The sequence below is a fragment of the Oncorhynchus mykiss genome, chromosome 24 (genome assembly GCF_057628025.1).
Source record: "Oncorhynchus mykiss isolate SJ-2025 chromosome 24, ASM5762802v1, whole genome shotgun sequence".
Lineage (NCBI taxonomy): Eukaryota > Metazoa > Chordata > Actinopteri > Salmoniformes > Salmonidae > Oncorhynchus > Oncorhynchus mykiss.
In genome coordinates this window covers 39,540,169-39,562,510 of record NC_143045.1, presented here as the reverse complement: position 1 = coordinate 39,562,510, position 22,342 = coordinate 39,540,169, and the positions used below count along the sequence as shown (strand labels likewise).

Here is a 22,342-nt window from a genome sequence, read left to right as displayed (position 1 = left end):
GATATAGGACTCGTTTTACTGTGGATATAGATATTTTTGTACCTGTTTCCTCCAGCATCTTCACAAGGTCCTTTGCTGTTGTTCTGGGATTGATTTGCACTTTTCGTACCAAAGTACGTTCATCTCTAGGAGACAGAACTCGTCTCCTTCCTGAGCGGTATGACGGCTGCGTGGTCCCATAGTGTTTATACTTGCATACTATTGTTTGTACAGATGAACATGGTACCTTCAGGCATTTGGAAATTGCTCCCAAGGATAAACCAGATTTGTGGAGGTCTACAATTGTTTTTCTGAGGTCTTGGCTGATTTCTTTTGACTTCCCAGGATGTCAAGCAAAGAGGCACTGAGTTTGAAGGTAGGCCTTGAAATACATCCACAGGTACACCTCCCAATTGACTCAAATTATGTCAATTAGCCTATCAGAAGCTTCTAAAGCCATGACATCATTTTCTGGAATTTTCCAAGCTGTTTAAAGGCGCAGTCAACTTAGTGTATGTAAACTTCTGACCCAGTGGAATTGTGATACAGTAAATTATAAGTGAAGTAATCTGTCTGTAAACAATTGTTGGAAGAATTGCTGGTGTCATGCACAAAGTAGATGTTCTAACCGACTTGCCAAACCTATAGTTTGTTAACAAGAAATTTGTGGAGTGTTTGAAAAACAAGTTTTAATGACTCCAACCTAAGTGTATGTAAACTTCCGACTTCAACTGTATATATTCAAGCAGATGTACATAAATGCACACATACACACACGCTCCGGCAGGCACAGGTGTGGTAGCAGTGTGGGAAAGTGCTGTTGGTACATGTGGTCCTAACAGATGTCTGCAGGGCTGTGAACATACATTCTGCCCTCCTAGCCAGCTGTTCACACACACTACACAGGAATGTTTGGAGTACATTACATTTGTAAACCTTGATATTGATCGTCTTTCTCCTCTTTCTCCCCTCTCTCTCCTCTTTCTCCCCTCTCTCCTCTCTCTCTCCTCTCTCCCTTCTCTCTCCCCACTCTCTCCCCTCTCTCTCTCTCTCTCTCCCTTCTCTCTCCTCTCTCTCTCCTCTCTCTCTATTTACTCACCCCTCTCTCTCCTCTGACCTCTCTCCCCCTCTCTCATCTGTCCTCTCTCTCCCCCCTCTCTCTCCTCTGTCCTCTCTCCCCCCTCCTCTCTCTCTCTCCCCTCTTTCTTTCCTTTGTCCTCTCTCCTCCCTCCTCTTTCTCTCTCATCTCCCCTCTGTCCTCTCTCCCCCCTGTCTCTCCTCTCTCCCTCCTCTCTCCTTTCTCCCTTCTCTCTCTCCTCTCCCCTCTCTCTGTCCTCTCTCATCTCTCCTCTGTCCTCTCTCCCCCCCCTGTCTCTTCTCTCTCTCCTCTCCCTCCTCTCTCCTTTCTCCCCTCTCTCTCCCCTCTCTCATCTCCCCTCTGCCCTCCTCCCCCTGTCTCTTCTCTCTCTCCTCTCCCTTCTCTCTCCCCTCTCTCATCTCCCCTCTGCCCTCTCCCCCCCTGTCTCTTCTCTCTCTCTCTCTCTCCCCCCCAGCCCTTCCCATTGGTGTCGTCGTCTAGGTGGATGGTGAAGAGAGGGGAGCTCACAGCCTTCGTGGAGGAGAACGGCATCTTCTCCAAGAGGACGTCACGACATCAGGTCTACTTCTTCCTCTTCAACGACGTCCTCATCCTCACCAGGAAGAAGAGGTGGGTCCACAGTCTCACTAGCCAATCAAATCAAATCAAATCAAATGTATTTATATAGCCCTTCGTACATCGGCTGATATCTCAAAGTGCTGTACAGAAACCCAGCCTAAAACCCCAAACAGCAAGCAATGCAGGTGTAGAAGCACGGTGGATAGGAAAAACTCCCTAGAAAGCCCAAAACCTAGGAAGAAACCTAGAGAGGATCCAGGCTATGTGGGGTGGCCACCAGTCCTCTTCTGGCTGTGCCGGGTGGAGATTATAACAGAACATGGCCAAGATGTTCATAAATGACCAGCATGGTTGAATAATAATAAGGCAGAACAGTTGAAACTGGAGCAGCAGCACGGTCAGGTGGACTGGGGACAGCAAGGAGTCATCATGTCAGGTAGTCCTGGGGCATGGTCCTAGGGCTCAGGTCACAGCCAATCCCACAGTCTAACCAAGCATTCCCAGTCAACTCCACAGTCTCACTAGCCAATCGCACAGATGGGGAGGGTGGTGATGATAAAATCTTTAGGTATGCTAGATGTAAAGATTGTGAGCTGCCCAAATTGTCTGTAGGTCATTGCGACAGAGTTATGTGCAGGGAAACTCCACGTGTTCATCCTTGTGTCTTTGTGTGAGTGATTTGTCTCTGGGATGAGTCAAGTGTGACCTTGCATTGGGCAGTAATATGTGTATATACACCTCCCATAACACTCGTAATGAAGACTAAGCAATTAGCCTATTGACATGTTTATATGACTCTATAAAGATAATTAAAATATACAAGCATTAGACAATGAGTTGACGTTGACTAACAAGAATGGGTCTGAGAATTGTCTATATCAAAGGCAGATGGTTAATTAACATTGAACAATGAATGGATTAACATTCCAGGCATGAAGCTTAAGTTACAAACATTAACAAGCATTACAAAGGCATTATTCCAACCACATAGATCCTAAAGTTAACTTATAGGACAAAGCATGAACAACGAGACACTCACTAGGCCAGAGGCCTAGAATTGTAGGAAATGAGACCTGATCATACAACCTTCCTCCATGGACTGGATACAGGATAAGAGAGAGAACCAATGCATTTCATTACCTGTAGAACATCTGAAGGTGGAACCTTCTCAACCCAAAACCAACCACCATTGACCAATCAAACAATACCAAGTTTACAGTAACCTAAACACTCCCAGGCCCAACAATCTCCACAGGGTGTCACAGCATCTAAAGGCTGGTGTGATGAGGGGGTGAGGCCGATGTAAATAAGACAGCATTTCTGAGAGGAACATTTGAGTAATTCAGAGTTCATCATGTACAGATACAAGTTACCATAGAGATAATCCATATAGAGTCCTCTTTAGGAGACAAGTTACCATAGAGATAATCCATGTAGAGTCTTCTTTAGGAGACAAGTTACCATAGAGATAATCCATATAGAGTCCTCTTTAGGAGACCAGTTACCATAGAGATAATCCATATAGAGTCCTCTTTAGTGGACAAGTTACCATAGAGATAATCCATACAGAGTCCTCTTTAGGAGACAAGTTACCACAGAGGTAAGTGGGACGGGGACACACCCATACTGTTTCCATTGATCATCCTTGAGATGTTTCTACAACTTGATTGGAGTCCACCTGAGGAAAATTCAATTGATTGGACATGATTTGGAAAGGCACACACCGGTCTATATAAGGTCCCACAGTTGACAGTGCATGTCAGAGACAAAAACCAAGCTGTGAGGTTGAAGGAATAGTCCGTAGAGCGCCGAGACAGAATTGTGTTGAGGCACAGATCTGGGGAAAAGTAACAAAACATTTCTGCAGCATTGAAGGCCTCCAAGAACACAGTGGCCTCCATCATTCTTAAATGGGAGAAGTTTGGAACCACCAAGACTCTTCCTAGAGCTGGTCGCCCAGCCAAACTGAGCAATCGATGGAGAAGGGCCTTGGTCAGGGAGGTGACCAAGAACCCGATGGTCACTCCAACAGAGCTCTAGAGTTTCTGTGTGGAAATGGGAGAACCTTCCAGAAGGACAACCATCTCTGCAGCACTCCAAAAATCAGGTCTTTATGGTAGAGTGGCCACACAGAAGCCACTCCTCAGTAAAAGGCACATGACAGCCCGCTAGGAGTTTGCCAAAGACACCTAAAGGACTCAGACCATGAGAAACAAGATTCTCTGGTCTGATGAAAACCAAGATTGAACTCATTGGCCTGAATGCCAAGCGTCACATCTGGAGGAAACCTGACACCATCCCTACGGTGAAGCAGGACTCAGGTCCTCAGACTGGGGCGAAGGTTCACCTTCCAACAGAACAACGACCGTAAGCACACAGCGCAGGAGTGGCTTCGGAACAAGTCTTTGAATGTCCTTGAGAGGCCCAGCCAGAGCCCGGACTTGAACCCAATCGAACATCTCTGGAGAGACCTGAAAATAGCTGTGCAGCGACGCTCCCCGTCCAACCTGACAGAGCTTGAGAAGATCTGCAGAGAAGAATGGCAGAAACTCCCCAAATACAGGTGTAGCTTGTAGCGTCCTACCCAAGAAGACTCAAGGCTGTAATCACTGACAAAGGTGCTTCAACAAAGTACTGAGTAAAGGGTCTGAATACTTATGGTAATGTGATATTTTAGTTTTTTTTTTAATTTCTAACATTTTCTAAAAACCTGTTTTTGTTTTGTCATTGAGGTATTGTGTGTAGATTGATTGAGGGGAATTAAACAATTTAATCCGTTTTAAAATAAGTCTGGATCCTAACAAAATATGGAAACTGTGGAGAGATCTGAATACTTCCCGAGTGTACCGTATGTACTTCTGTACAAACACATCAACCTGTCTCTATGGGTGTCCTCAGGATCAGGGTGTGTCTGTACAGACATATCAACCTGTCTCTATGGGTGTCCTCAGGATCAGGGTGTGTCTGTACAGACATATCAACCTGTCTCTATGGGTGTCCTCAGGATCAGGGTGTGTCTGTACAGACATATCAACCTGTCTCTATGGGTGTCCTCAGGATCAGGGTGTGTCTGTACAGACATATCAACCTGTCTCTATGGGTGTCCTCAGGATCAGGGTGTGTCTGTACAGACATATCAACCTGTCTCTATGGGTGTCCTCAGGATCAGGGTGTGTCTGTACAGACATATCAACCTGTCTCTATGGGTGTCCTCAGGATCAGGGTGTGTCTGTACAGACATATCAACCTGTCTCTATGGGTGTCCTCAGGATCAGGGTGTGTCTGTACAGACATATCAACCTGTCTCTATGGGTGTCCTCAGGATCAGGGTGTGTCTGTACAGACATATCAACCTGTCTCTATGGGTGTCCTCAGGATCAGGGTGTGTCTGTACAGACATATCAACCTGTCTCTATGGGTGTCCTCAGGATCAGGGTGTGTCTGTACAGACATATCAACCTGTCTCTATGGGTGTCCTCAGGATCAGGGTGTGTCTGTACAGACATATCAACCTGTCTCTATGGGTGTCCTCAGGATCAGGGTGTGTCTGTACAGACATATCAACCTGTCTCTATGGGTGTCCTCAGGATCAGGGTGTGTCTGTACAGACATATCAACCTGTCTCTATGGGTGTCCTCAGGATCAGGGTGTGTCTGTACAGACATATCAACCTGTCTCTATGGGTGTCCTCAGGATCAGGGTGTGTCTGTACAGACATATCAACCTGTCTCTATGGGTGTCCTCAGGATCAGGGTGTGTCTGTACAGACATATCAACCTGTCTCTATGGGTGTCCTCAGGATCAGGGTGTGTCTGTACAGACATATCAACCTGTCTCTATGGGTGTCCTCAGGATCAGGGTGTGTCTGTACAGACATATCAACCTGTCTCTATGGGTGTCCTCAGGATCAGGGTGTGTCTGTACAGACATATCAACCTGTCTCTATGGGTGTCCTCAGGATCAGGGTGTGTCTGTACAGACATATCAACCTGTCTCTATGGGTGTCCTCAGGATCAGGGTGTGTCTGTACAGACATATCAACCTGTCTCTATGGGTGTGTCTGTACATGTGTGTGTCTGTACATGTGTGTATCTGTACATGTGTGTGTGTGTCTGTACGTGTGTGTGTGTGTCTGTACGTGTGTGTGTGTGTGTCTGTACGTGTGTGTGTGTGTGTCTGTACATGTGTGTGTGTGTGTCTGTACATGTGTGTGTGTGTGTCTGTACATGTGTGTGTGTGTGTCTGTACATGTGTGTGTGTCTGTACGTGTGTGTGTGTGTGTGTCTGTACATGTGTGTGTGTGTGTGTGTCTGTACATGTGTGTGTGTGTGTGTGTCTGTACATGTGTGTGTGTGTGTGTGTCTGTACATGTGTGTGTGTCTGTACATGTGTGTGTGTGTGTGTCTGTACATGTGTGTGTGTGTCTGTACATGTGTGTGTGTGTGTCTGTACATGTGTGTGTGTGTCTGTACATGTGTGTGTGTGTCTGTACATGTGTGTGTGTGTCTGTACGTGTGTGTCGGTACATGTGTGTCTGTATTGAACTTAACCCATGGCGCTGCACATTGTCTGCGGGATCAGAATGGAAGCTTGTTTTTCCCTCAAAAACAAATTCAGGAACGTTCTGCACGCCATGAATAAAGATTCCTGGAAACCATATGGTGTGTGTGTGTGTGTGTGTGTGTGTGTCTGTGTGTCTGTGTGTCTGTGTGTCTGTGTGTCTGTGTGTGTGCTTCTCATTTCCTGAATCTCCAGCTGTGTCCAGCTCCAGCTTTATTCATGGCGTGCAGAACGTTCCTGAATTTGTTTTTGAGGGAAAAACAAGCTTCCATTCTGATCCCGCTGACAATGTGCAGCGCCATGGGTTAAGTTCAATACAGACACACATGTACCGACACACACGTACAGACACACACACACATGTACAGACACACACACACAATCTTTTCTTTCTTTCTGGGAATTATATCCACTACATCAGACCCCAGCACTACGCTGGCGTGTGTTCAGGGCTGGGAGTGTTTGGGTTTGTTCTGTTGAGGCACGGGAACCCTGCTGTGGCACGCTACTACCTCTGTCCCTGTTTCTCTATGTCTGCGTCTCTCTGTCTGTCTCGTTTTCTCTCTGGCTGACTATTGGTCGGTGTCTCTGTCTGTCTCTCTCTGTTTGTCTCGGTTTCTCTCTGGCTGACTATTGGTCGGTGTCTCTGTCTGTCTCTCTCTGTTTGTCTCGGTTTGTCTCTGGCTGACTATTGGTCGGTGTCTCTGTCTGTCTCTCTCTGTTTGTCTCGGTTTCTCTCTGGCTGACTATTGGTCGGTGTCTCTGTCTGTCTCTCTCTGTTTGTCTCGGTTTCTCTCTGGCTGACTATTGGTCGGTGTCTCTGTCTGTCTCTCTCTATCAATCTGTCTCTGTGTGTGACTAAGCTAGCGTCTCAACACTCCCACTTAGCACCAGAACATTCTGCTCTCTCTGTCTGTCTGTAAACATCCTCTCTCCTCCCCTCCTTCTCTATCTCTCTTTCTCTCCCTCCATCAAAGATGGGTAACTGGTCGTACTGATAATGTTCTGATAATGTCCGTTCAGTCACCGAGGAGGAGAAGCCTTTATCACAAACCTCCGATATCAACTGACATGTTTCTCCTTCTGTGTGTGTGTGTGTGTGTGTGTGTGTGTGTGTGTGTGTGTGTGTGTGTGTGTGTGTGTGTGTGTGTGTGTGTATTGAACTTATGTGTGTGTGTGTGTACGTACATATTGCAGCTCTCAACTCTTTTCTAAGACTGCCAAGTCTTCCTCTCTACTGTTCTCATTCAGTACTTCTGCATTCTACCCCCCCCCCTCCTCCCCCCTCCTCCCCCCATTCCACAGAGGAATGTAAATGGGATTCCATACATTGTATCAGGAGGGGATTCTGGGAAAGGTTAGGATTCTTTACTGACACTTTACACACCAGACACTTCGCCCTCTTTCTGATCCCCCCCCCCCCATTTTAACCTCTCCAACTCCCCTCCTCCTCCGAGCCGTCAGATTGGTTGCCGTGGGGATTCAGTAATTGAGTGTAGGGTGTGATGGGTACCAGAAGTCCCTGCCTCCAACCTCTCAACCGTGACAGGTCTTCTCAACCAGCCGTAGGAAAGGTCCTGAATTAGGGCGTGTGTTCGCAGGGAAGTTGATCCCTGGACAGTATCCCTTTGGCTGTCATTTCAAATCCCAATTGGGACCGCCAGAGCTGGCGGTGCTTTCACTCTAGTGGTAGCATGAGACGGAGTCTACAACCCACACAAGTGGCTCAGGTAGTGCAGCTCATCCAGGATGGCACATCAATGCGAGCTGTGGCAAGAAGGTTTGCTGTGTCTGTCAGCGTAGTGTCCAGAACATGGAGGCGCTACCAGGAGACAGGCCAGTACATCAGGAGACGTGGAGGAGGCCGTAGGAGGGCAACAACCCAGCAGCAGGTCCGCTCCCTCCGCCTTTGTGCAAGGAGGAGCAGGAGGAGCACTGCCAGAGCCCTGCAAAATGACCTCCAGCAGGCCACAAATGTTCATGTGTCTGCTCAAACGGTCAGAAACAGACTCCATGAGGGTGGTATGAGGCACAGCCCTCCATGTGCTCGCCAGAGGTAGCCTGACTGCCATTAGGTACCGAGATGAGATCCTCAGACCCCTTGTGAGACCATATGCTGGTGCGGTTGGCCCTGGGTTCCTCCTAATGCAAGACAATGCTAGACCTCATGTGGCTGGAGTGTGTCAGCAGTTCCTGCAAGAGGAAGGCATTGATGCTATGGACTGGCCCGCCCGTTCCCCAGACCTGAATCCAATTGAGCACATCTGGGACATCATGTCTTGCTCCATCCACCAACGCCACGTTGCACCACAGACTGTCCAGGAGTTGGCGGATGCTTTAGTCCAGGTCTGGGAGGAGATCCCTCAGGAGACCATCCGCCACCTCATCAGGAGCATGCCCAGGCGTTGTAGGGAGGTCATACAGGCACGTGGAGGCCACACACACTACTGAGCCTCATTTTGACTAGTTTTAAGGACATTACATCAACGTTGGATCAGCCTGTGGTGTAGTTTTCCACTTTAATTTTGAGTGTGACTCCAAATCCAGACCTCCATGGGTTGATAAATTTGATTTCCATTGATCATTTTTGTGTGATTTTATTGTCAGCACATTCAACTATGTAAAGAAAAAAAGTATTTAATAAGAATATTTCATTCATTCAGATCTAGGATGTGTTATTTTAGTGTTCCCTTTATTTTTTTGAGCAGTGTGTATATTTATATACTCTGTATGTAGGCACAGTAAACTAGTGATAGGGGGGGAATCGTTACATATCACAGGATTGTTTTTTGACCATATTATATTGATATTTGACTCCAAGTGTTAATTTATTAAATCTATAGATTGTGCTAGTTGGATGTACCTGTGGCAAAGCTCTGGTATTGTTCATAATTTTTAAATAGTGACCTAACATATTTTCCCTGACTGATCAAAACTCATCTTCTCATGGCTCTCTCTCGACTCTCTCTCGTCTCTCTCTAGTCTCTCTCTCGTGTCTCTCTCTCTCGTCTCTCTCTCGTCTCTCTCTCTCGTCTCTCTCTCGTCTCTCTCTCGTGTCTCTCTCTCTCGTCTCTCTCTAGTCTCTCTCTCGTGTCTCTCTCTCTCGTCTCTCTCTCGTCTCTCTCTAGTCTCTCTCTCGTGTCTCTCTCTCTCGTGTCTCTCTCTCTCGTCTCTCTCTCGTCTCTCTCTCGTCTCTCTCTCGTCTCTCTCTCGTCTCTCTCTCGTCTCTCTCTCGACTCTCTCTCTCGTCTCTCTCGTCTCTCTCTCGTCTCTCTCGTCTCTCTCTCGTCTCTCTCTCGTCTCTCTCTCGTCTCTCTCTCGTCTCTCTCTAGTCTCTCTCTCGTGTCTCTCTCTTGTCTCTCTCTCTCGACTCTCTCTCGTCTCTCTCTCTCGTCTCTCTCTCGTCTCTCTCTCTCGACTCTCTCTCGTCTCTCTACAGCAGACATATGGTGAGCAATACGTTTGGAACATCAAATCGCAGTATCGAATCACAATACATATAGAATCATCAGAATCACAATACATATAGAATCATCAGAATCACAATACATATAGAATCATCAGAATCACAATGCATATAGAATCATCAGAATCACAATACATATATAATCATCAGAATCACAATACATATAGAATCATCAGAATCACAATACATATAGAATCATCAGAATCACAATACATATAGAATCATCAGAATCACAATACATATAGAATCATCAGAATCACAATACATATAGAATCATCAGAATCACAATACATATAGAATCATCAGAATCACAATACATATAGAATCACAATACAAATAGAATCATCAGAATCACAATACATATAGAATCATCAGAATCACAATACATATAGAATCATCAGAATCACAATACATATAGAATCATCAGAATCACAATACATATAGAATCATCAGAATCACAATACATATAGAATCATCAGAATCACAATACATATAGAATCATCAGAATCACAATGCATATAGAATCATCAGAATCACAATGCATATAGAATCATCAGAATCACAATGCATATAGAATCATCAGAATCACAATGCATATAGAATCATCAGAATCACAATGCATATAGAATCATCAGAATCACAATACATATAGAATCATCAGAATCACAATACATATAGAATCACAATACAAATAGAATCATCAGAATCACAATACATATAGAATCATCAGAATCACAATAAATATAGAATCATCAGAATCACAATACATATAGAATCATCAGAATCACAATACATATAGAATCATCAGAATCACAATACATATAGAATCATCAGAATCACAATGCATATAGAATCATCAGAATCACAATGCATATAGAATCATCAGAATCACAATACATATAGAATCATCAGAATCACAATACATATAGAATCATCAGAATCACAATACATATAGAATCATCAGAATCACAATACATATAGAATCATCAGAATCACAATACATATAGAATCATCAGAATCACAATACATATAGAATCATCAGAATCACAATACATATAGAATCATCAGAATCACAATGCATATAGAATCATCAGAATCACAATGCATATAGAATCACCAGAATCACAATACATATAGAATCATCAGAATCACAATACATATAGAATCATCAGAATCACAATACATATAGAATCATCAGAATCACAATACATATAGAATCATCAGAATCACAATACATATAGAATTATCAGAATCACAATGCATATAGAATCATCAGAATCACAATACATATAGAATCATCAGAATCACAATACATATAGAATCATCAGAATCACAATACATATAGAATCATCAGAATCCGAATGCATATAGAATCATCAGAATCACAATACATATAGAATCATCAGAATCACAATACATATAGAATCATCAGAATCACAATACATATAGAATCATCAGAATCACAATGCATATAGAATCATCAGAATCACAATGCATATAGAATCATCAGAATCACAATGCATATAGAATCACCAGAATCACAATACATATAGAATCATCAGAATCACAATACATATAGAATCATCAGAATCACAATGCATATAGAATCATCAGAATCACAATACATATAGAATCATCAGAATCACAATACATATAGAATTATCAGAATCACAATGCATATAGAATCATCAGAATCACAATACATATAGAATCATCAGAATCACAATACATATAGAATCATCAGAATCACAATACATATAGAATCATCAGAATCCGAATGCATATAGAATCATCAGAATCACAATACATATAGAATCATCAGAATCACAATATATATAGAATCATCAGAATCACAATACATATAGAATCATCAGAATCACAATGCATATAGAATCATCAGAATCACAATGCATATAGAATCATCAGAATCACAATACATATAGAATCATCAGAATCACAATACATATAGAATCACAAAACATATAGAATCATCAGAATCACAATACATATAGAATCATCAGAATCACAATACATATAGAATCATCAGAATCACAATACATATAGAATCATCAGAATCACAATGCATATAGAATCATCAGAATCACAATGCATATAGAATCATCAGAATCACAATACATATAGAATCATCAGAATCACAATACATATAGAATCATCAGAATCACAATACATATAGAATCATCAGAATCACAATACATAAAGAATCATCAGAATCACAATACATATAGAATCATCAGAATCACAATACATATAGAATCATCAGAATCACAATACATATAGAATCATCAGAATCACAATACATATAGAATCATCAGAATCACAATACATATAGAATCATCAGAATCACAATGCATATAGAATCATCAGAATCACAATACATATATAATCATCAGAATCACAATACATATAGAATCATCAGAATCACAATACATATAGAATCATCAGAATCACAATACATATAGAATCATCAGAATCACATAACATATAGAATCATCAGAATCACAATACATATAGAATCATCAGAATCACAATACATATAGAATCATCAGAATCACAATACATATAGAATCACAATACATATAGAATCATCAGAATCACAATACATATAGAATCATCAGAATCACAATACATATAGAATCATCAGAATCACAATACATATAGAATCACAATACAAATAGAATCATCAGAATCACAATACATATAGAATCATCAGAATCACAATACATATAGAATCATCAGAATCACAATACATATAGAATCATCAGAATCACAATACATATAGAATCATCAGAATCACAATACATATAGAATCATCAGAATCATAATACATATAGAATCATCAGAATCACAATGCATATAGAATCATCAGAATCACAATGCATATAGAATCATCAGAATCACAATACATATAGAATCATCAGAATCACAATGCATATAGAATCATCAGAATCACAATACATATAGAATCATCAGAATCACAATACATATAGAATCACAATACAAATAGAATCATCAGAATCACAATACATATAGAATCATCAGAATCACAATAAATATAGAATCATCAGAATCACAATACATATAGAATCATCAGAATCACAATACATATAGAATCATCAGAATCACAATACATATAGAATCATCAGAATCACAATGCATATAGAATCATCAGAATCACAATGCATATAGAATCATCAGAATCACAATACATATAGAATCATCAGAATCACAATACATATAGAATCATCAGAATCACAATACATATAGAATCATCAGAATCACAATACATATAGAATCATCAGAATCACAATACATATAGAATCATCAGAATCACAATACATATAGAATCATCAGAATCACAATACATATAGAATCATCAGAATCACAATGCATATAGAATCATCAGAATCACAATGCATATAGAATCACCAGAATCACAATACATATAGAATCATCAGAATCACAATACATATAGAATCATCAGAATCACAATACATATAGAATCATCAGAATCACAATACATATAGAATCATCAGAATCACAATACATATAGAATTATCAGAATCACAATGCATATAGAATCATCAGAATCACAATACATATAGAATCATCAGAATCACAATACATATAGAATCATCAGAATCACAATACATATAGAATCATCAGAATCCGAATGCATATAGAATCATCAGAATCACAATACATATAGAATCATCAGAATCACAATACATATAGAATCATCAGAATCACAATACATATAGAATCATCAGAATCACAATACATATAGAATCATCAGAATCACAATACATAAAGAATCATCAGAATCACAATACATATAGAATCATCAGAATCACAATGCATATAGAATCATCAGAAACACAATACATATAGAATCATCAGAATCACAATGCATATAGAATCATCAGAATCACAATACATATAGAATCATCAGAATCACAATGCATATAGAATCATCAGAATCACAATGCATATAGAATCATCAGAATCACAATACATATAGAATCATCAGAATCACAATGCATATAGAATCATCAGAATCACAATACATATAGAATCATCAGAATCACAATGCATATAGAATCATCAGAATCACAATGCATATAGAATCATCAGAATCACAATACATATAGAATCATCAGAATCACAATACATATAGAATCACAAAACATATAGAATCATCAGAATCACAATACATATAGAATCATCAGAATCACAATACATATAGAATCATCAGAATCACAATACATATAGAATCATCAGAATCACAATGCATATAGAATCATCAGAATCACAATGCATATAGAATCATCAGAATCACAATGCATATAGAATCATCAGAATCACAATACATATAGAATCATCAGAATCACAATACATATAGAATCATCAGAATCACAATACATATAGAATCATCAGAATCACAATACATATAGAATCACAATACAAATAGAATCATCAGAATCACAATGCATATAGAATCATCAGAATCACAATACATATAGAATCATCAGAATCAAAATACATATAGAATCATCAGAATCAAAATACATATAGAATCATCAGAATCAAAATACATATAGAATCATCAGAATCACAATACATATAGAATCATCAGAATCACAATACATATAGAATCACAATACATATAGAATCATCAGAATCAAAATACATATAGAATCATCAGAATCACAATACATATAGAATCACAATACAAATAGAATCATCAGAGTCACAATACATATAGAATCATCAGAATCACAATACATATAGAATCATCAGAATCACAATACATATAGAATCATCAGAATCACAATGCATATAGAATCATCAGAATCACAATGCATATAGAATCATCAGAATCACAATACATATAGAATCATCAGAATCACAATACATATAGAATCATCAGAATCACAATACATATAGAATCACAATACAAATAGAATCATCAGAATCACAATACATATAGAATCATCAGAATCACAATACATATAGAATCATCAGAATCACAATACATATAGAATCATCAGAATCACAATACATATAGAATCATCAGAATCACAATACATATAGAATCATCAGAATCACAATGCATATAGAATCATCAGAATCACAATGCATATAGAATCATCAGAATCACAATACATATAGAATCATCAGAATCACAATACATATAGAATCATCAGAATCACAATGCATATAGAATCATCAGAATCACAATACATATAGAATCATCAGAATCACAATACATATAGAATCATCAGAATCACAATACATATAGAATCATCAGAATCACAATACATATAGAATCATCAGAATCACAATGCATATAGAATCATCAGAATCACAATGCATATAGAATCATCAGAATCACAATGCATATAGAATCATCAGAATCACAATACATATAGAATCATCAGAATCACAATACATATAGAATCATCAGAATCACAATACATATAGAATCATCAGAATCCGAATGCATATAGAATCATCAGAATCACAATACATATAGAATCATCAGAATCACAATACATATAGAATCATCAGAATCACAATACATATAGAATCATCAGAATCACAATACATATAGAATCATCAGAATCACAATGCATATAGAATCATCAGAATCACAATGCATATAGAATCATCAGAATCACAATACATATAGAATCATCAGAATCACAATACATATAGAATCACAAAACATATAGAATCATCAGAATCACAATACATATAGAATCATCAGAATCACAATACATATAGAATCATCAGAATCACAATACATATAGAATCATCAGAATCACAATACATATAGAATCATCAGAATCACAATACATATAGAATCATCAGAATCACAATACATATAGAATTATCAGAATCACAATGCATATAGAATCATCAGAATCACAATACATATAGAATCATCAGAATCACAATGCATATAGAATCATCAGAATCACAATGCATATAGAATCATCAGAATCACAATACATATAGAATCATCAGAATCACAATACATATAGAATCATCAGAATCACAATACATATAGAATCATCAGAATCACAATACATATAGAATCATCAGAATCACAATGCATATAGAATCATCAGAATCACAATACATATAGAATCATCAGAATCACAATACATATAGAATCATCAGAATCACAATACATATAGAATCATCAGAATCACAATGCATATAGAGTAATCAGAATCACAATACATATAGAATCATCAGAATCACAATGCATATAGAATCATCAGAATCACAATACATATAGAATCATCAGAATCACAATACATATAGAATCATCAGAATCACAATGCATATAGAATCATCAGAATCACAATGCATATAGAATCATCAGAATCACAATACATATAGAATCATCAGAATCACAATACATATAGAATCATCAGAATCACAATGCATATAGAATCGTCAGAATCACAATACATATAGAATCATCAGAATCACAATACATATAGAATCATCAGAATCACAATGCATATAGAATCATCAGAATCACAATACATATAGAATCATCAGAATCACAATACATATAGAATCATCAGAATCACAATACATATAGAATCACAATACAAATAGAATCATCAGAATCACAATACATATAGAATCATCAGAATCACAATACATATAGAATCATCAGAATCACAATACATATAGAATCACAATACAAATAGAATCATCAGAATCACAATACATATAGAATCATCAGAATCACAATACATATAGAATCATCAGAATCACAATACATATAGAATCATCAGAATCACAATACATATAGAATCATCAGAATCACAATACATATAGAATCATCAGAATCATAATACATATAGAATCATCAGAATCACAATGCATATAGAATCATCAGAATCACAATGCATATAGAATCATCAGAATCACAATACATATAGAATCATCAGAATCACAATGCATATAGAATCATCAGAATCACAATACATATAGAATCATCAGAATCACAATACATATAGAATCACAATACAAATAGAATCATCAGAATCACAATACATATAGAATCATCAGAATCACAATAAATATAGAATCATCAGAATCACAATACATATAGAATCATCAGAATCACAATACATATAGAATCATCAGAATCACAATACATATAGAATCAGAATCACAATGCATATAGAATCATCAGAATCACAATGCATATAGAATCATCAGAATCACAATACATATAGAATCATCAGAATCACAATACATATAGAATCATCAGAATCACAATACATATAGAATCATCAGAATCACAATACATATAGAATCATCAGAATCACAATACATATAGAATCATCAGAATCACAATACATATAGAATCATCAGAATCACAATACATATAGAATCATCAGAATCACAATGCATATAGAATCATCAGAATCACAATGCATATAGAATCACCAGAATCACAATACATATAGAATCATCAGAATCACAATACATATAGAATCATCAGAATCACAATACATATAGAATCATCAGAATCACAATACATATAGAATCATCAGAATCACAATACATATAGAATTATCAGAATCACAATGCATATAGAATCATCAGAATCACAATACATATAGAATCATCAGAATCACAATACATATAGAATCATCAGAATCACAATACATATAGAATCATCAGAATCCGAATGCATATAGAATCATCAGAATCACAATACATATAGAATCATCAGAATCACAATACATATAGAATCATCAGAATCACAATACATATAGAATCATCAGAATCACAATACATATAGAATCATCAGAATCACAATACATAAAGAATCATCAGAATCACAATACATATAGAATCATCAGAATCACAATGCATATAGAATCATCAGAAACACAATACATATAGAATCATCAGAATCACAATGCATATAGAATCATCAGAATCACAATACATATAGAATCATCAGAATCACAATGCATATAGAATCATCAGAATCACAATGCATATAGAATCATCAGAATCACAATACATATAGAATCATCAGAATCACAATGCATATAGAATCATCAGAATCACAATACATATAGAATCATCAGAATCACAATGCATATAGAATCATCAGAATCACAATGCATATAGAATCATCAGAATCACAATACATATAGAATCATCAGAATCACAATACATATAGAATCACAAAACATATAGAATCATCAGAATCACAATACATATAGAATCATCAGAATCACAATACATATAGAATCATCAGAATCACAATACATATAGAATCATCAGAATCACAATGCATATAGAATCATCAGAATCACAATGCATATAGAATCATCAGAATCACAATGCATATAGAATCATCAGAATCACAATACATATAGAATCATCAGAATCACAATACATATAGAATCATCAGAATCACAATACATATAGAATCATCAGAATCACAATACATATAGAATCACAATACAAATAGAATCATCAGAATCACAATGCATATAGAATCATCAGAATCACAATACATATAGAATCATCAGAATCAAAATACATATAGAATCATCAGAATCAAAATACATATAGAATCATCAGAATCAAAATACATATAGAATCATCAGAATCACAATACATATAGAATCATCAGAATCACAATACATATAGAATCACAATACATATAGAATCATCAGAATCAAAATACATATAGAATCATCAGAATCACAATACATATAGAATCACAATACAAATAGAATCATCAGAGTCACAATACATATAGAATCATCAGAATCACAATACATATAGAATCATCAGAATCACAATACATATAGAATCATCAGAATCACAATGCATATAGAATCATCAGAATCACAATGCATATAGAATCATCAGAATCACAATACATATAGAATCATCAGAATCACAATACATATAGAATCATCAGAATCACAATACATATAGAATCACAATACAAATAGAATCATCAGAATCACAATACATATAGAATCATCAGAATCACAATACATATAGAATCATCAGAATCACAATACATATAGAATCATCAGAATCACAATACATATAGAATCATCAGAATCACAATACATATAGAATCATCAGAATCACAATGCATATAGAATCATCAGAATCACAATGCATATAGAATCATCAGAATCACAATACATATAGAATCATCAGAATCACAATACATATAGAATCATCAGAATCACAATGCATATAGAATCATCAGAATCACAATACATATAGAATCATCAGAATCACAATACATATAGAATCATCAGAATCACAATACATATAGAATCATCAGAATCACAATACATATAGAATCATCAGAATCACAATGCATATAGAATCATCAGAATCACAATGCATATAGAATCATCAGAATCACAATGCATATAGAATCATCAGAATCACAATACATATAGAATCATCAGAATCACAATACATATAGAATCATCAGAATCACAATACATATAGAATCATCAGAATCCGAATGCATATAGAATCATCAGAATCACAATACATATAGAATCATCAGAATCACAATACATATAGAATCATCAGAATCACAATACATATAGAATCATCAGAATCACAATACATATAGAATCATCAGAATCACAATGCATATAGAATCATCAGAATCACAATGCATATAGAATCATCAGAATCACAATACATATAGAATCATCAGAATCACAATACATATAGAATCACAAAACATATAGAATCATCAGAATCACAATACATATAGAATCATCAGAATCACAATACATATAGAATCATCAGAATCACAATACATATAGAATCATCAGAATCACAATACATATAGAATCATCAGAATCACAATACATATAGAATCATCAGAATCACAATACATATAGAATTATCAGAATCACAATGCATATAGAATCATCAGAATCACAATACATATAGAATCATCAGAATCACAATGCATATAGAATCATCAGAATCACAATGCATATAGAATCATCAGAATCACAATACATATAGAATCATCAGAATCACAATACATATAGAATCATCAGAATCACAATACATATAGAATCATCAGAATCACAATACATATAGAATCATCAGAATCACAATGCATATAGAATCATCAGAATCACAATACATATAGAATCATCAGAATCACAATACATATAGAATCATCAGAATCACAATACATATAGAATCATCAGAATCACAATGCATATAGAGTAATCAGAATCACAATACATATAGAATCATCAGAATCACAATGCATATAGAATCATCAGAATCACAATACATATAGAATCATCAGAATCACAATACATATAGAATCATCAGAATCACAATGCATATAGAATCATCAGAATCACAATGCATATAGAATCATCAGAATCACAATACATATAGAATCATCAGAATCACAATACATATAGAATCATCAGAATCACAATGCATATAGAATCGTCAGAATCACAATACATATAGAATCATCAGAATCACAATACATATAGAATCATCAGAATCACAATGCATATAGAATCATCAGAATCACAATACATATAGAATCATCAGAATCACAATACATATAGAATCATCAGAATCACAATACATATAGAATCATCAGAATCACAATACATATAGAATCATCAGAATCACAATACATATAGAATCATCAGAATCACAATACATATAGAATCATCAGAATCACAATACATATAGAATCACAATACAAATAGAATCATCAGAATCACAATACATATAGAATCATCAGAATCACAATACATATAGAATCATCAGAATCACAATACATATAGAATCATCAGAATCACAATACATATAGAATCATCAGAATCACAATACATATAGAATCATCAGAATCACAATACATATAGAATCATCAGAATCACAATGCATATAGAATCATCAGAATCACAATGCATATAGAATCATCAGAATCACAATACATATAGAATCATCAGAATCACAATGCATATAGAATCATCAGAATCACAATGCATATAGAATCATCAGAATCACAATACATATAGAATCATCAGAATCACAATACATATAGAATCACAATACAAATAGAATCATCAGAATCACAATACATATAGAATCATCAGAATCACAATAAATATAGAATCATCAGAATCACAATACATATAGAATCATCAGAATCACAATACATATAGAATCATCAGAATCACAATACATATAGAATCATCAGAATCACAATGCATATAGAATCATCAGAATCACAATGCATATAGAATCATCAGAATCACAATACATATAGAATCATCAGAATCACAATACATATAGAATCATCAGAATCACAATACATATACAATCATCAGAATCACAATACATATAGAATCATCAGAATCACAATACATATAGAATCATCAGAATCACAATACATATAGAATCATCAGAATCACAATACATATAGAATCATCAGAATCACAATGCATATAGAATCATCAGAATCACAATGCATATAGAATCACCAGAATCACAATACATATAGAATCATCAGAATCACAATACATATAGAATCATCAGAATCACAATACATATAGAATCATCAGAATCACAATACATATAGAATCATCAGAATCACAATACATATAGAATTATCAGAATCACAATGCATATAGAATCATCAGAATCACAATACATATAGAATCATCAGAATCACAATACATATAGAATCATCAGAATCACAATACATATAGAATCATCAGAATCCGAATGCATATAGAATCATCAGAATCACAATACATATAGAATCATCAGAATCACAATACATATAGAATCATCAGAATCACAATACATATAGAATCATCAGAATCACAATGCATATAGAATCATCAGAATCACAATGCATATAGAATCATCAGAATCACAATGCATATAGAATCACCAGAATCACAATACATATAGAATCATCAGAATCACAATACATATAGAATCATCAGAATCACAATGCATATAGAATCATCAGAATCACAATACATATAGAATCATCAGAATCACAATACATATAGAATTATCAGAACCACAATGCATATAGAATCATCAGAATCACAATACATATAGAATCATCAGAATCACAATACATATAGAATCATCAGAATCACAATACATATAGAATCATCAGAATCCGAATGCATATAGAATCATCAGAATCACAATACATATAGAATCATCAGAATCACAATATATATAGAATCATCAGAATCACAATACATATAGAATCATCAGAATCACAATGCATATAGAATCATCAGAATCACAATGCATATAGAATCATCAGAATCACAATACATATAGAATCATCAGAATCACAATACATATAGAATCACAAAACATATAGAATCATCAGAATCACAATACATATAGAATCATCAGAATCACAATACATATAGAATCATCAGAATCACAATACATATAGAATCATCAGAATCACAATGCATATAGAATCATCAGAATCACAATGCATATAGAATCATCAGAATCACAATACATATAGAATCATCAGAATCACAATACATATAGAATCATCAGAATCACAATACATATAGAATCATCAGAATCACAAT

General features: G+C 36.2%; 1 protein-coding gene across 2 annotated transcripts in view; it reads left to right on the top strand.

The window, feature by feature from the left end:
• Positions 1-22,342, top strand: part of LOC110503240 (rho guanine nucleotide exchange factor 26) — a 110,639-nt gene that overhangs the window by 52,074 nt on the left and 36,223 nt on the right. For both annotated transcript variants that reach the window (XM_036961332.2, XM_036961333.2), the window contains exon 11: positions 1,533-1,687. In XM_036961332.2, the coding sequence (XP_036817227.2) occupies positions 1,533-1,687 (155 nt within the window). The remainder of the gene's footprint in view (positions 1-1,532; positions 1,688-22,342) is intronic.